Source organism: Scyliorhinus canicula, unplaced genomic scaffold, assembly GCF_902713615.1.
Source record: "Scyliorhinus canicula unplaced genomic scaffold, sScyCan1.1, whole genome shotgun sequence".
NCBI lineage: Eukaryota > Metazoa > Chordata > Chondrichthyes > Carcharhiniformes > Scyliorhinidae > Scyliorhinus > Scyliorhinus canicula.
Genome location: NW_024056024.1, coordinates 56268 through 73133, shown reverse-complemented (window position 1 = coordinate 73133; position 16866 = coordinate 56268). Strand labels below are relative to the sequence as shown.

General features: G+C 47.1%; 1 protein-coding gene across 1 annotated transcript; it reads left to right on the top strand.

Moving 5' to 3' along the window:
* The first annotated feature begins 12384 nt into the window (after positions 1-12384).
* LOC119961646 (zinc finger protein 239-like) lies at positions 12385-15842 on the top strand. Its single transcript, XM_038788934.1, has 2 exons — positions 12385-12434; positions 14727-15842. Exon 2 carries the CDS (start codon positions 14835-14837, stop codon positions 15702-15704), a length of 870 nt encoding a protein of 289 aa, XP_038644862.1. The 5' UTR covers positions 12385-12434; positions 14727-14834; the 3' UTR covers positions 15705-15842.
* The last annotated feature ends 1024 nt before the right edge of the window (positions 15843-16866 follow it).

The following is a 16866-nucleotide window of genomic DNA, read 5'->3' as shown; positions in this document are numbered from 1 at the left end:
GATTCATGGGATTTGTGTTACCCAGTGAAAAGGTTTCTTTTCTTGGTCAGTCATGTTTGCAATTCAATGGTATATATTTCAGAGTTATTCAGGGTGAAGACTCGAGAGCTATTCAATTCAAAATTAAGTCATATATAACAAGTAAATATACAGATGTTCAACATTAAATAAACAAATGTTGAGTAAAATTGGTGGAAATTTTCTGTAGGAAGATAAGAATGATGCATTAATGATTGAACAGAGAGCATTGTTCCGTTAGATATTTACTGAACAAATGCTAAAGTTCAATATAAGTTCTATATCTTATGGTCTTACAAATTGAGACATCTGTTTTAAAGGAACAGCTGTCTTCATGTAATAAGTGACCCGGCCTCCCAGCCGAACCATTGAAAGCTGCAGCAAGACTGTGCAGTTGAACGTTGCACAGGTCCATTAGTACTGTGTTTCCAGCTGTTTCTGTAGCATGGAGGTTATCACATTCACCTAATGCGCAAAAGGTGTCTGGTTCAAAACTAGCAGAAGCATTAAATACTTCTCATTTATGATGTGGAGATACCGGCGTTGGACTGAGTTGGGCACAGTAAGAAGTCTTACAACATCAGGTTAAAGTCCAACAGGTTTGTTTAGAATCACTAGCTTTCAGAGTGCAGCTCCTTCCTCAGGTGAATGAAGATGTGGGTTCCACAAACAAATATGTAGAAAAATTCAATGATGCAAATTGGTACTTTGAATGCGAGTCTTTGCAGGTAATTGTCTTTACAGGTCCATACGGAGCGACTAGAGAGAGGGATAATCACAGGTTACAGAGGTGTGAATTGTCTCAAGCCAGGACAGTTGGCAGGATTTCACAAGCACATGTAATGTGACATGAATCCAGGGTCCCAGTTTAGGCCGTACTCATGTGTGCGGAACTTGGCCATCAGTTTCTGCTCAGCCATTCTGCGTTCTGTGTTCTCACACGTCATGAAGGCCAAACGCTTACCCAAAGATCAGAGCTGAATGCCCTCGACTGCTGAAGTGTTCGCTGACTGGAAGGGAACATTCCTGCCTGGCGATTGTTGCGCGATGTCCGTTCGTCCATTGTCGCAGTATCTGTTTGGCCTCGCCAATGTACCGCTCCTCTGAACATCCTTTGCTGCAGAGTATGAAGTATATAATGTTGGCCGAGTCGCACCATTACACGTGTTCTCACGTGTAATGTTGGTACCCATGTTAATGATCTGGCACGTCTTGCAGAGGTTGCCATGGCAGGGTTGTGTGGTGTCCGGATCGCTGTTATCCTGACTGCTGGGTAGTTTGCTGCAATCAATAGTCTGTTTGAGGTTGTGCGGCTGTTTGGAGGCAAGCAGTGTTGATGGTCTTGGCAAGATGTTCGTCTTCATCGATGATGTGTTGAAGGCTGCAAAGAAGATGTCATAGTTTCTCCGCTCCAGCGAATTCATCAGGCGAATGAGGCACAGACCTCATTCCACAGACCCCAAGAGGCCTACAGCGAACCCAATGAGACAACCAATGAACCAGAACAGCAGACTGAGCGACCTGTGGGACTGGAAGATCCAGCCAGCAGCAAGGATTTGAAAACCCCACCCATTGAAACAATCCGATCAGCTGATTCTACAGCTCCTCTTCCACTAAACCACTCAGAAGAACTGCCTCAAAGACTTTCTTGTCCAAATTCTGAACTCACATCTTTCCCCTCTTTACCTGTTGTTTCCCATCATGCTCTCTCAGTGTTCATCTTGTCTGTGAGACTTACCCGTTGCTCCTTTGAGCCAATTCTCATGAAACTATTTAACATCCAACTTCCACAATCATATAATTTACAGTGCAGAACAGGCCATTCGGCACATCGAGTCTGCACTGGCCCTTGAACAGAGCACCCTTCTCAAGTACACACCTCCACCCTATCAGTATGGGATAGAAATTCTGAACAGTTAATTCCAGTTTTAGCGGAATATTTTAGTCTCTCTTCTTTCCCCAAAGCTGTAAATCCCTGTCCCACACACTCTCCCTCCTCCCTGGGCTGAAATCCAAATAAAGTATTAGATCATTATTTCTGTATCCTTTTACCAAAGTTATATAATTAGAGGTAAGAATATTCTTCATAAGTCACTTCATTCATGAGTTGTGACAGACATTAATCTGAATCACCCTGACTGAGCAGACAGAATAACAAATGTGAACCTTGTGTCCAGAACTGACCATGTGGAGATTTGATGAGCAATCGCGCGAAGGTCGTTTCTCCAAATCTTCCAGGGTTTCCTTTGTTCTTCCTCGCCCGCTCGAACTAAGTTATACCGGATATCAGACTCGGGGTCCATTCTGGTTCTTTTCCTACTGACTAAATAACTTCAATCAAATATGGAGATGACTGAATCCACTGTTCGGTCCCTGCTCCAAACTCCATTCCTGAAGTACCGACTCTATCCCTCTCCCTGACAACAGTCTGAGACTCAGCCAGTCTCTTTGTAAATTTGGTTTCATACTTGATCCAATATGAGCTTTTGACCTCATAGAATTTACAGTGCAGAAGGAGGCCATTCGGTCCATCTAATCGGCACTGTCTCTTGAAAAGAGCACCCTAGCTAAGCCCACACCTCCACCTATCCCCGTAACCCCCCCCCCCCTAACCTTTTTAGATAATACGGCAATTTACCATCGTCACCTCCCGATTCGACAATTCCATTACATACCTGGCTGCTCTCCCACATTCTACCTCTGTAAACTTAAAGCCATCCAAAATCTGCTACCCATGTCTTAATTCACAGCAAGTTCCTTCCCCCTGTGATCCCTGTGCTCCGAGACTTGCATTCGCTCCCAGTCAATTCTCACCCTTGTTTTCAAATCCCTCTATGGACTTGTCTCTTCCTGTGTCTGTCATCTCCTTCAGCTCCACAACCCCCTGAGATATCTGCACAGCTCTGATCCTGGACTCTTGTACACCCCCCGATTCTAATTACTCCGCCATAGTTTTCAGTTCCCTCGGCCCCAAGCACTGAATTCCCTCCCTGAACCGCCCTGTCTCCACCTCACTTACCTCCTTTCAGACTCTTTAAAACTCACCTCTTTGACCAAGTTTTGGTCACCTGTCCTAATATCTCCTTTTGTGTCTGGGTGTCTCACTTTGTTTTACAATGTTCCTGTGAAGTTGACTGGGATGATTTATGATGTTAAAGGTGTTATATAAATAGAAGTTGTTGTTGACTGTAACCCTGACCTCCTGTTTTACAATATCCCATTGGTTTCACAACAAACTCTATCTCTGATGTTTTGCCCCCTGCGGGTTTGCAGCATCTATAAAGACGGTGGCCGTTAACTCAGGCCTGTCACCGGGAGCAGGCCGCAGCTGTCCCCCCGCTCGATGCAAACCCGGGCCGGGAAACTTCTTATTGGGGTTTGGAGCCTCCACCGGGTTTCAGTGAAACCTGCCACTTCACGGCTCTGCCAGAGTCCTGCTCCTTTTGCGGCCTGGTGGAGACCGTGGAGCACGTTTATGTTGTCTGTCCCAGGCTGCACTCCCTCTTTGATTTCTTGACGTTGTTGCTGAGGTTTTATTTGCACCTCAGCCCCACGCTCCTGATCTATGGACACCCGGTGCGGCGAGGGGTGGGGAAGGCGGAGGATGCCCTCGTGAACCTGCTCCTGGGATTGGCCAAACTAGCCATTTATCGGTCCAGGCAGCGGGCAAGCGAGGGGGTCGGCCAGCCCGACTGTCTGCCCCTCTTCCGCGGCCTCGTTCGTGGCCGGCTGTCCCTGGAGAGGGAGCATGCGGTGTCCACGGGCACACTGGAAGATTTCCGTGCTCGGTGGGCGCCGCAGGGGTTGGATTGCCTTATCTACCCCGATTTTCACACTCTAATTTGACAGGTTTTAGATAAGTTTCTGTTCCCTTTCTTGTTCCATTTGGGTTGTGCTCCACTCGTTGTTTCAGCAGCACTCCCTTCTTTTGTTTTATCCATTATTTACTTTATTTTCTTTTGCTTAGTTCTTTTCACACCCAGCATCATGCTAAGGCAGATGCTGGCTTAATCCTGCACATGAACATAAATGTGCAGGTCTCAAAACTCACAAAATCATTAACAAAAAACGAACATCAACATCAGACATATACGTGGGTTGAGTAGGGGGATCATGGCTCGGCACAACATTGAGGGCCGAAGGGCCTGTTCTGTGCTGTACTGTTCTATGTCTATGTCTAAAGCACCAAAACAGCTTCAGTGAAACCTCCCGGCCGAGTCCAGCATGGGCACTGCGCATGCCCGAACTCACAATGCCCTGGGAATGATTGACGGCAGCTCTGATCCAATAGGAAGAGAGGGATGGGCCTGGAGGACCGAGTGGTTGTAGCGGGTCCTCCAACCAATCGGAGTGAATGAGGGGCGGGGTGTGAGCCCGGTCTCCCACGTGAGGTGTCGCATGTGATGTGCCGAGTTCAGGATTCAGGCCGTGGGCTGGAGATTCCTGGTGAGATTCCTGGTCAGATCCCGCTCGGTGAGTCATGAGGGAGGGATGGAGCCGGCGGATGGGTCGGGAGGCTTCATAAACACTCCGTGTCACCCCGAATACGAATCTCGGATTTGCAGTTGAACCGGCGAAAGGTGCTCGGGCTTTTCACCGAGATAGGCCCGGGTGGCCTGGCGCATGCGTACAGAGCGAGAGTCCCGGCTTTGCTCCGCCTCCCGGCTTTGCTCCGCCTCCCATTCACTCTGATTGGCTGGAGGACCAGCCGCTCCCGGTTAGTCCTCCAGCACCGCCCCCTGAGATGGAGTAAACCTTTCAGCTTCATCCAACAGACAGAACATAGAAACATACAGCACAGAATAGGCCCTTCGACCACAATGCTGTGCCCAACTTTTATCCTAGATTATCATAGAATCTACAGTGCAGAAGGTGGCCACTCGGCCCATCGAGTCTGCACCGGCTCTTGGAAAGAGCACCCTACCCGAGGTCAACACCTCCACCCAACCCCATAACGCAGTAACCACACCCAACACTAAGGGCAATTTTTTTTTTTTTTTTTTTTCCATTTTTTTTTTATTGGAATTTTTTGCAGAAAATATAACAAAAAGTATAGCAAAAAGCAGTAATATGCAACTAACAGCCCCATAACACCCACAATTCCCCCCATACCGTAACATCACATGTATCAGATTCCCCCACCCCCCCCCCCAAACAAGAGAACTTAACCATAAATTAAAATTAGATAAATCAAATTTAAATAAAATAAGCTAACATAATCAACGTCCCCCCCCCCCACCCCCCCACCCCCCCACCCCCCCCCCCCCCCCCGGGTTGCTGCTGCTACTGTCCCAGTACCCTATCGTTGAGCCAGAAAGTCGAGGAAAGGTTGCCACCGTTTAAAGAACCCTTGCACCGATCCTCTCAGGGCGAATTTAACCTTCTCAAGCTTAATAAAGCCCGCCATGTCATTGATCCAGGTCTCCACGCTTGGGGGCCTCGCGTCCTTCCACTGTAGCAAAATCCTTCGCCGGGCTACTAGGGACGCAAAGGCCGGCACACCGGCCTCTTTCGCCTCCTGCACTCCCGGCTCTACCCCAACCCCAAAGATCGCGAGTCCCCATCCTGGCTTGACCCTGGATCCCACCACCCTTGACACCGTCCTCGCCACCCCCTTCCAGAACTCCTCCAATGCCGGGCATGCCCAGAACATATGGGCATGGTTCGCTGGACTCCCCGAGCACCTGGCACACCTATCTTCACCCCCAAAGAACCTATTCATCCTCGTCCCAGTCATGTGGGCCCTATGCAGCACCTTGAATTGAATGAGGCTAAGCCGCGCACACGAGGAGGAAGAATTTACCCTCTCCAGGGCATCAGCCCATGTCCCGTCTTCGATCTGTTCCCCCAGTTCCCCCTCCCACTTCGTTTTCAGCTCCTCTACTGACGCCTCTTCCTTCTCCTGCATAAGCTTGTAGATATCGGATATCTTCCCCTCCCCGACCCAGACCCCCGAGAGCACCCTGTCACTCACCCCCTTCGCGGGGAGCGCAGGGAATCCCTCCACCTGCCGTCTAGCAAATGCCTTTACCTGCAGATATCTAAACATGTTTCCCGGCGGGAGCCCAAATTTCTCTTCCAACTCCCCCAGGCTCGCAAACCTTCCGTCAATAAACAGGTCCTTCAGCTGTCTAATGCCCGCTCTATACCATCCCCGAAATCCCCCATCCATGTTCCCCGGGACGAACCTATGGTTCCCCCTTAACGGAGCCTCCATCGAGCCCCCCACTTCTCCCCTATGTCGCCTCCACTGCCCCCAAATCTTGAGGGTAGCCGCCACCACCGGACTCGTGGTATACCTCGTGGGAGGGAGCGGCCACGGCGCCGTTACCAGGGCCCCCAGGCTTGTATCCCCACAGGACGCTCTCTCCATCCGTTTCCATGCTGCCCCCTCCCCCTCCATCACCCACTTACGCACCATCGACACGTTGGCCGCCCAGTAATACCCCGAGAGGTTGGGCAACGCCAGCCCCCCCCCATCCCTACTCCGCTCCAAGAAGACCCTCTTCACCCTCGGGGTGCCATGCGCCCAAACAAATCCCATGATGCTGCTGGTCACCCTTTTAAAAAAGGCCCTAGGGATAAAGATGGGCAAGCACTGGAAGAGGAACAAGAACCTCGGGAGAACCGTCATTTTGACGGATTGCACTCTGCCCGCCAGCGATAGCGGCACCATGTCCCACCTTTTAAATTCCTCCTCCATCTGTTCCACTAGTCTGGTGAAGTTAAGCTTATGAAGAGCCCCCCAACTCCTGGCCACCTGCACCCCCAGGTACCTGAAACTCTTCACTGCCCTCCTGAAGGGGAGCCTCCCAATTCCCTCCTCCTGATCTCCCGGGTGCACTACAAATACCTCGCTCTTTCCTAAGTTCAGCTTATAGCCCTAAGGGCAATTTTTGACACATAAGGGCAATTTATCATGGCCAATCCACGAACCAGCACATCTTTGGACTGTGGGAGGAAACCAGAGCACCCGGAGGAAACCCACGCACGCACGGGGAGAATGTGCAGACTCCGCACAGACAGTGACCCAAGCCAGGAATCGAACCTGGGATCCTAGAGCTGTGAAGCAATTGTGCTATCCACAATGCTACTGTGCTGCCCTTAAGAACAGATTAATCTACATTATTCTACACTTCATTATTCTACCATAATCCATGTACCTCTCCAATAGCCGCTTGAAGGTCCCTAATGTTTCCGACTCAACTACTTCCACAGGCAGTGCATTCCATGCCCCCACTACTCTCTGGGTAAAGAACCTACCTCTGACATCCCCCCTATATCTTCCACCATTCACCTTAAATTTATGTCCCCTTGTAATGGTTTGTTCCACCCGGGGAAAAAGTCTCTGACTGTCTACTCTATCTCTTCCCCTGATCATCTTATAAACCTCTATCAAGTCATCCCTCATCCTTCTCCGTTCTAATGAGAAAAAGCCTAGCACCCTCAACCTTTCCTCATAAGACCTACTCTCCATTCCAGGCAACATCCTGGTAAATCTCCCTTGCACCTTTTCCAAAGCTTCTACATCCCTCGTAAAATGAGGTGACCAGAACTGCACATAATAATCCAAATGTGGCCTTACCAAGGTTTTGTATAGCTGCATCATCACCCCACAGCTCTTAAATTCAATCCCTCTGCTAATGAATGCTAGCACACCATAGGCCTTCTTTACAGCTCCATCCACTTGAGTGGCAACTTTCAAAGATCTATGAACATAAACCCCAAGATCTCTCTGTTCCTCCACAGTGCCAAGAACCCTTCCGTTAACCCTGTATTCCGCATTCATATTTGTCCTTCCAAAATGGAAACCTCACACTTGTCAGAATAGAAGTCTTACAACACCAGGTTAAAGTCCAACAGCTTCAAATCACTAGCTTTCGGAGCACTGCCCCTTCCTCAGGTGAATGAAGAGGTATGTTTTAGAAACATATATATAGTCAAAGATGGAAACAATGCTTTGAATGCGAGCATTTGCAGGTAATTAAGTCTTACAGAGACAGGGGTATATCCTAGTTTGCGGGCTACTTGAATAAATGTACATTTCTATAAAACCTTGCACTGCCACTGGACCCTCTGAAGTCTTTTAAAGCCAATGAAGTACTTTTGAAACATATTCACTGATGTAATGTAAGAAGTTGTAAGTACGCATGTGTAATCACGTTTAGTTTTAAAATTGTTATTTTCATAGTGTATTCACTATCATTGGTAACAAGGTCAAGGAAGCCCTTTTATACCTCTAACACGTGGCTTCCTGCAGCCATTTCCCCTTCTGTACCTTTTCTATATTAACTATGCATTGATTTCATAGCAAAAAACACTTTTATACCTCTAACACGTGGCTTCCTGCAGCCATTTCACCTTCTGTACCTTTTCTATATTATCCATGTATTGATTTCATACCATAAAATAATAATTACATTGATGATTATTCAGTAGTGAACATTAATCGTCATTAGTGAATTGGTGTATTCGGTAATTATATTGCAAAGGCTAGATCTTTATTTTTAAAAATAACACCTTCAACCAAAATGTTTCCAGAAACTGCAGAGATATCAGAATTTGATTGAAAAAGTAAATTACTCCATAATTTTGTGAAGTTACTGGACATCATATTCTGCCAAGACTGTGTGGGCCAGGCAGTAGAGTAATGGTATTGTTACTGGGCTCGTAATCCAGATACCCAGATTAATGATCTGGGATCCAATCTGCCTATGATAGATATTGAAATTGAATAAAAGTCTCAAAGTATAAGTCTAATGGTGACATTGTCGATTGTTGTAAAAACCCGTCGTGTCCTTCAGGAATTCTGCTCTCCTTACATTGTCTGGCCTACACATTACTCCAGATCCACAGCAATGTTGGGGTTGATTTGTAAGTGCCCTCTGAAATAGCCTCACAAGACACGCAGTTCAAGGGTAATTGGAATGAGCAGTAAATGCTGGTCCAGCCAGTGACCCCCACCTCCCATGAATGAAGAATTTTGAAGAAGGCTCAGTGAGGTACAGTGAAAAGTATTTTTTCCATATAAATTTAGAGTACTGCTCCAATAAAGCTCAAAGGAAACTTGAGAAACAGAACCTCATCCTTGATCAGGCAATTTATCTTTTATTTGTATAAATTTAGAGTACCCGATTATTTTTCTTCCAAATTAAGGGGCAATTTAACATGGCCAATCCGCCTAACGTGCACAATTTTGTGTTGTGGGGTTGAAATCCACACAGACATGGGGAAAATGTGCAAACTCCACACGGACAGTGATCCAGGGCCGGGATTCGAACCTGAGCCCTCGGTGCCGCAGTCCCAGTGCTAACCACTGCGCCATATGGTGCCCTGTATTCATTAAAAATTACTTTATTAATTAGCTAAAAGTCTGCAACAGATGATTAAATATGTGGTGATCATTAATTGAGTTACAATTAGTGAAACAATTTTTTTAATGCATTGGACGTGGGCGTCGCAGGCTGTGCCAGCATTTATTACCCATCCCTAATTGCCCTTGAGGGCTGGTAAGAGTCAACCACATTGCTATGGGTCTGGAGTCACATGTAGGCCAGACTGGGTAAGGACGGCAGATTTCCCTCCCGAAAGTACATTAGTGAACCAGCTGGTTTCATAGACTTTTAATTCCAGAAATTTTATTGAGTTTAAATTCCATCACCTGTGGTAGTAGGATTCAAACCCGGGTCCCCAGATCATTATCCTGGGTTTATGGATGACTAGTCCAGCGACGATACCACTACACCACCACCTCCCCACTGTGTAACTGGTTAAAGCTCTTTCCACAGTCAGTTCACTGGAACACTCTCACTCGGGTGTGTGTTGTGTGGGTCTCGGTGCTTTTCCAGTCACATTGATGTTTCCACAGTTAGTTCACTGGAACACTCTCACTTGGGAATGTGTTGTGTGAGTCTCGGGCTTTTTCAGTCACACTGATGTTTGAAATCTTCTCTCATTGAGAACAGAGAAACATTTCACCTTCCACATTCGAAGGATGATACTCAGGGCCTGATGAATCAACTGACTTCAGTCCGACCTTGATGCAATACTTAGTCTCAATTTACCGAATACAAACCTTCTATTGTCCCGGAAAAAGAGTTTACAAAACTACGGTACTGAGGACCCGGGTTTGAAACCCGGCCCTGGGTCAATGTCCGTATGGAGGTTCTGTTCCACGAGTTTCCTTTGAGCTTTATTGGAGCAGTGCAGGAGGCTGTGGACAGAGTGGGAGTGGGGCAGGGAATTAAAATGTTAAAATGATCAGAAGCTCAGGATTATGTTTGCAGACTGAATGGTGATGTTCCACAGTCACCCAATCCAGATTTAATCTCCTCAGTGTAGGGGAGACCAAATCGTGAGCAGTGAATACACAACACTGGATAGCAAGAAGTACAAGTAAATCACGGTCACCTGGAAAGTGTGTTTGGAATCCTGGAATATGGGAAGGATGGCGATGAACTGGTGTTTGTTCCATCTGTTGTGTCTGCATGGAAATGGTTTACAGTGCTGTTCATAAGAACACATGAAATGGAAGCGGGGGAGCCTAGATGGATCCTCGAGCCTCTGCATTTCTTGCTGGCTGTAACCTGCCCGTTCAGGCATCATTCTGATACACTTTCCTGTATCGTCCCCAGTCCTTCCAGATCCATTTTATGATATGGATACATTAGCTCAACAATCCTGTGAACTAATTCAGTCTGGCCCAGTGTCACCGAGCTGAAATCCAGTCTTTCTCTGACACATTATTCTTAATGCCATAACTGACAGGGTTAAGAGTTTAGCAGTAAGTGGAAGAGGCAAGTTTGTAGATGCTCTGCAGTGTTACAGACTGGCTCGTTGGATCTTGTTCTGTCCCATCTTACATTCAGCTGACAGTAAAATGACTAAAATACTGCAACATACAGGCATTTGGTGCACCGGTGAGTTTGCTGCTCAGATTAGTTAAAGTCTCCATATTGTAAAATGGATCTCGAAGGACTGGAGAAGATGCAGGAAAATATATTTCAATTATGCCTGAACTGGCAGGTTATACCCAGCAAGAAAGATTGGGCAGGGCATCACCTTTTCTCTGGAAAAGGGAATGAAGGATGACCTAATCCTGCAAGATTATGAAAAGGTTTGATATGATAGACAAGTGGAAGGTGTTTACACTGGATAACAATAAATATGAGTTAGTCATTAATTAATCTAATGTGCTGTTCAGAGGGAGATCACTCACACACTTCATGTGTGCAAAGAAATGGAGCCGGTGGGTAGCCGGGAAGCAATAGAAGCAGCGGAGTGACTTGGGGAGGCTTCAGAAAAACCCTGAGGAGGCTTCAACTCCCGAGTAAAAAGTTAACGGTGCGGTCTTAATGGGCACCGAATAGAGTGAGAGCTGAGCGGTGACAGGCCCAGGTTACCGGCCGCCATCTTTACAGAGGACAAGGTGCCGCAGGGCGCATGCGCTGTGAGCCTGGACCGGATGCCAACTCTCCCGGATTGACTGACTGGAGTCTCCAGGATTTTATTTTATTCATTTGTGGGAGTCACTGGCTGGGCCAACATTTATTGCCCGTCCCTAATTTCCCTCAAACCGAGTGGCTGGCTCGGCCATCTCGGAGGGCATTTAAAGAGTCAACCACATTGCTGTGGTTTGGAGTCGTGTCGGCCAGACCAGGTAAGGATGGCAGATTTTCTTTTCTATTCATTCCTGGGATGTGGGTGTCGCTGGCTGGGCCAGCATTCACTGCCCATCCCTAATTACCCTTGAACTGAGTGAATCTCAGAGCATTTTAAGAGTCAACCAGCTGACTGTAGATCTGGAGTCACATGTAGGCCAGACCAGGTAAGGATAGAAGATTTCTTTCACTGAAGGACAGGAGTGAACCAGATGGGTCTTTGCAACAATCGACAATGGTTTCATGGTCACCACTGGACTTTCAATGAATTCAAAATTTTACTTTCTGCCTTGGTGAGATTCATGCCTGTGTGGCTGGGAAATCATTAGGACAGTAAAGAAGATTTTTATATAATTTTCTTTGAACATTTCTCTTAAGCAGATATAAAAATTTTGAAAATGGGATAAAGGTTGATTGGCTGTCAGTCAATCACTGTCCTGTAAGGTAATGAGTCCTTTTGCTTCCCAATTGGCTGAGGAAGGCAGTGTGTCACAAGGATGGATGTGTTGACCGATTAATGGCTGGAGGATGGGGGCAGGTCATGTGATCAAACCTCCAGGAATACATTTAATCAAAGTTGGCGAGGAGAGAATGTTGTGAATTTCTATCCTAAACTGACAGTGAGGTTTCTGTAAATTTACAGGATACTGGAAGAGGTTTAATAGACGGGAAACTCAAACCAAACGTCACATCGCGATCTGACAGAGTCACTCGATTCATCAGAACCTGAATTTCAGCAGCATCTGGGTGTGGAAGGTAAAAGGTTTGTCTGTTCTGTCTGTGAGGGAAGATTTCAGGTCTCAGTGTGACTGGAAAAGCCCCGAGATTCACAAACCCTGGTTAGACCAAACCTGGAGAACTTTGTTCAGTTCTGAACAACAAACCTGAGGAAGGATAGAATGGCCTCGGAGGGAGTGTAGCACAGATTTACCTGAGTGATATCTGAACCCCCCCCAGGGTTAAATTACAAAACTAGATTACACAAACGAGTCAGAGACATGATGGCACAGAGAAGGGCATTCGGCCCATTGAATCCATACTAGCTCACTGGAACAATCCAGTCAGTGCCATTGTCCTGCTCCATCCCTGTATCCTCACAGGTTTATTTCCCTCAAATCCAATTTCCTTTTGAAATCAAATGATTCATTGTGCCTGTTTTCAAACTCCCTCATAGGCAGCAAGTTTCAGGTCATTGCCGCTCGCTGTGTAAAAACATATCTCATATCACCTCTAATCTCCTGTACCTTTTACATACAAACTAGGAGCAGGCCACTCGGCCCCTCAAGCCTGATCAGTATTCAATAAGATTGCGGCTGATCTCATTCTAACCTCAACTTCTAACCTCAACATTCTAACCTCAACTGAGGGGCTGTTTAGCACAGGGCTAAATCGCTGGCTTTGAAAGCAGACCAAGGCAGGCCAGCAGCATGGTTCGAATCCCATAACAGCCTCCCCGAACAGGCGCCGGTATGTGGTGACTAGGGGCTTTTCACAGTAACTTCATTGAAGCCTACCGTGACAATAAGTGATTTTCACTTCATTTTTTTTCATTTCAACTCCACTTTCCTGCCGACCCCGATAACCTTTCACCCCTTGCCCATCAAGAATCTATCCAGCTCTGCCTTAAACATATTCAAGGACTTTGCTTCCACTGCCTTTTAAGAAGTCTTACAACACCAGGTTAAAGTCCAACAGGTTTGTTTCAAACCTGATGGACTTTAACCTGTTGTTGCAAGACTTCTAACTGTGCTCACCCCAGTCCAATGCCGTCATCTCCACGTCGTGACTGCCTTTTAAGGGCGCGAGGTCCAAATTCTTACAACCCTCAAGAGAATAAAAAATCCACATCTCCATCTGAAATGGGGGCCCCTTATTTTGCAACAGTGACCCCCTTGTTCCAGATTCTCCCTCTAGAGGAAACATCCTCTCCACATCCACCCTGCCAAGACCCCTCAGGATCTTTTATAGTTCAATCCAGGTTTTACCCAAAACTTTTAATCTGTGACCTGACTGCTTGTACGATCAGTGAATGGAAACAGAGTTTCTTTGTCCACCTGATCGAATCCTGGCATAATCTTGTGTACCTGAATCAAATCTCCCCTCAACCTCCTTTGCTGGAACCATTCTGGTAAATTTCCTCTGCACCTTCTCCAAGAACCTTCACTTCCTTCCTTTTTTTTAAATTTTAGAGTATCCAATTCATTTTTTTCCAATTAAGGGGCAATTTAGCGTGGCCAATCCACCTAGCCTGCACATCTTTGGGTTGTGGGTGCAAAACCCACACAAACACAGGGAGAATGTGCAAACTTTACACGGACAGTGTCCTGGAGCTGGGATCGAACCTGGGACTTGGGCGCTGTGAAGCAGCAGGGCTAACGGTCTGCACCAATGTGCTGCCCACTTCACATCCTTCCTGAAGCGTGGTGACCCGAGCTTCATAGAATTCCTACAGTACAGAATCATAGAATTCACAGTGCAGAGGGAGGCATTTCAGCCCATCAGGTCTGCACTGGCCCTTGCAAAGAGCACCCTCCTTCAACTTAAGCCCACGCCTCCGCACTGTCCCCGGAACCCAGTGACCCCAACTAACCTTCAGATACTAAGGGGCAATTTAGCATGGCCAATCCACCGAACCTTCACATCTTGGGACTGTGGGAGGAAACCCACACAGACACGGGGAGAAAGTGCAAACTCCAGACATAGTCACTGAGATTCGAATTGAACCCGGGACCATGGAGCTGTGAGGCAGCAGTGCTAACCACTTTGCCACCAGAAGCATAGTTTCAGCATCAATATTTCAATTTATGAAGCTCAAGGTCAAATATGCTTTGTCTTAATATGTCTTGTACAAAATCCCTCTTCACCTCTTTCTCTCTCCTCCCAAAGAGGTCAATTTAGTTTTATAACAATCCAGCAGTTTTCATGGTCACTTTTTCCCAGTGCCGGCCCCACAAATGACCAGAATCAATCAGCAATTTCACAACCTGCCTTTGTATTTTTGTGGGTTCTCTCTCACTCCCTATTTTCTGTTTTAAATCACTTTCACAGGGTGTTCGAAGGAGAGGTTTCAAAGTCCGGAAAATCAAACCAAGCATCACATCAGGATCTGACAGAATCCTCATTTTATCATATCCTGAATATCAGCGGATTTTGAACATGGAAGGAACAAGCATCATTGACAGTGGGGAGAAACCGTACTTGATTTGTGTGTGTGGACGAGGATTTGCTCTATCATCAGGCCTCACAGGCCACAAATGCAGTCACACTGAGGGGAAACCACGGAAATGTGCAGACTGTGGGAAAGGATTCATTTCCCCATCCAAGCTGGAAGCTCATCGACGTAGCCACACTGGAGAGAGACCATTCACCTGCTCCAAGTGTGGGAAGAGATTCATTGTTTCATCGGCTCTGCAAAATCACCAGCGAATTCACACTGGGGAGAGACCGTTCGCCTGCTCCACGTGTGGGAAGAGATTCACCCAATCATCCACTCTGTCCACACACCAGCGAATTCACACTGGAGAGAGACCGTTCACCTGCTCAGAGTGTGGGAAGGAATTCACTCGTTCATCCCACCTGCTGAGACACCAGCGAATTCACATCGGGGAGACGCCATTCACCTGCTCCAAGTGTGGGAAGGGATTCAGTGATTCATCCACCCTGCAGAAGCACCAGCAAGATCACTCCAGGGAGAAACCACTCGCCTGCTCAGAGTGTGGGAAGGGATTTACTATTTCATCCGACCTGCTGAGTCACCAGCGAGTTCACACTGATGAGAGACCGTTTCAATGTCCAGACTGCGGGAATAGCTATAAAACGTCTGGAAATCTGACACGCCATCAACGTGTTCACACTGACGAGAGACCGTATAGGTGCTCCCACTGCGGGACTGGGTTCACACAATTAATTCAGCTCACTATACATCAGCGAACCCACAGTGGGGAGAGGCCATTCACCTGCTCCAAGTGTGGGAAGGGATTCACCGCCTCATCCTCCCTACTGAGACACCAACGAGGCCACAAGTAAGGGCTGCGATTGGGTTTTGATGTTCCTCACATTCAGGACTGAACTATGTTCGTTTGGGTCTCTTTCTGCTGATAACAATTCCAGCCCATTTACAGGGGCTAATATTCTGGCTAAAAGTCAAATAAATTAGATTTGTGTAAAATACGCAGTGTGTTGAAACTTTTTAATATCTCTGACACAAGTTAGTTCCTTTTGAAGTACTCTCGCTCTCCCCTGTCTCTTCCATCCTCACCTCCAACAAGAAGTGTGAGGAGCTTGTGGAGCTTCTTTGTGACTGAGATTGAGTCAATCCGATCAGCTTCACTCCCTTCCACGAGCCCACCGGACCAAACTGTCTCTAAATTTCATCCTTTCCCGAGCCCTGAACCCACATCTTTCTCTAGTTTCTCTCCCATCTCCCCTCATGCCCTCTCAGAGCTCATCTTGTCCATGAGACCCAGCTCCTGCTTCATTGACCCTATTCCCACTGAGCTACTGATCAGCCAACTACCCTGTGTCCATGGATATTGTCAACATTTCTCTCTCTTCAGGTACTGTCCCGCTGTCCTTCAAATCTGCCATCATCATCTCCTCCTCAATAAAACAAACCCTTGACCCTGCCATCCTTACAAATCACTGCCCCATCTTCAACCTCCCGCTCCTCTCCAAACTCTTTGAACATGTTGTCACTCCCAAATCCTTGCCCATCTTTCCCAGAACTCCCATGTTTGAATCCTTTCAATCAGGTCCTTGCCCTGTCACAGTTGTGAAATACAAGAGACAATCAGTGGTTAGCACAGTGAAGCAACATTGCTGACGTCAGGGAAATACCACCAGACAGACCCATCGGAGGAGACTGTGAGAGAGAAAATCCTACAGAATCTTAAAATTTACAATGCAGAAGGAGGACATTCAGCATTCGAGCCTGCACCGGCCGTTGGAAAGAGCACATTGCTTAAGCCCATGCCTCCACCCTATCCCCGTAACCCAGTAACTCCGTAACTCCACCTAAATATTTTTGGTAACACATTGGTTAGCACCATTGCTTCACAGCTCCAGGGTCCCAGGTTCGATTCCCAGCTTGGGTCATTGTTTGTGTTGGGTCTGCACATTCTCCCTGTGACTGCATGGGTTTCCTTCGGGTGCTCCGGTTTCCTCCCACAAGTCCGGAAAGACGTGCTGT

Excerpts from the sequence above, each read along its gene's own strand:
- LOC119961646 (XM_038788934.1), top strand. The coding sequence starts at position 14,835 with ATGGAAGGAACAAGCATCATTGACAGTGGGGAGAAACCGTACTTGATT.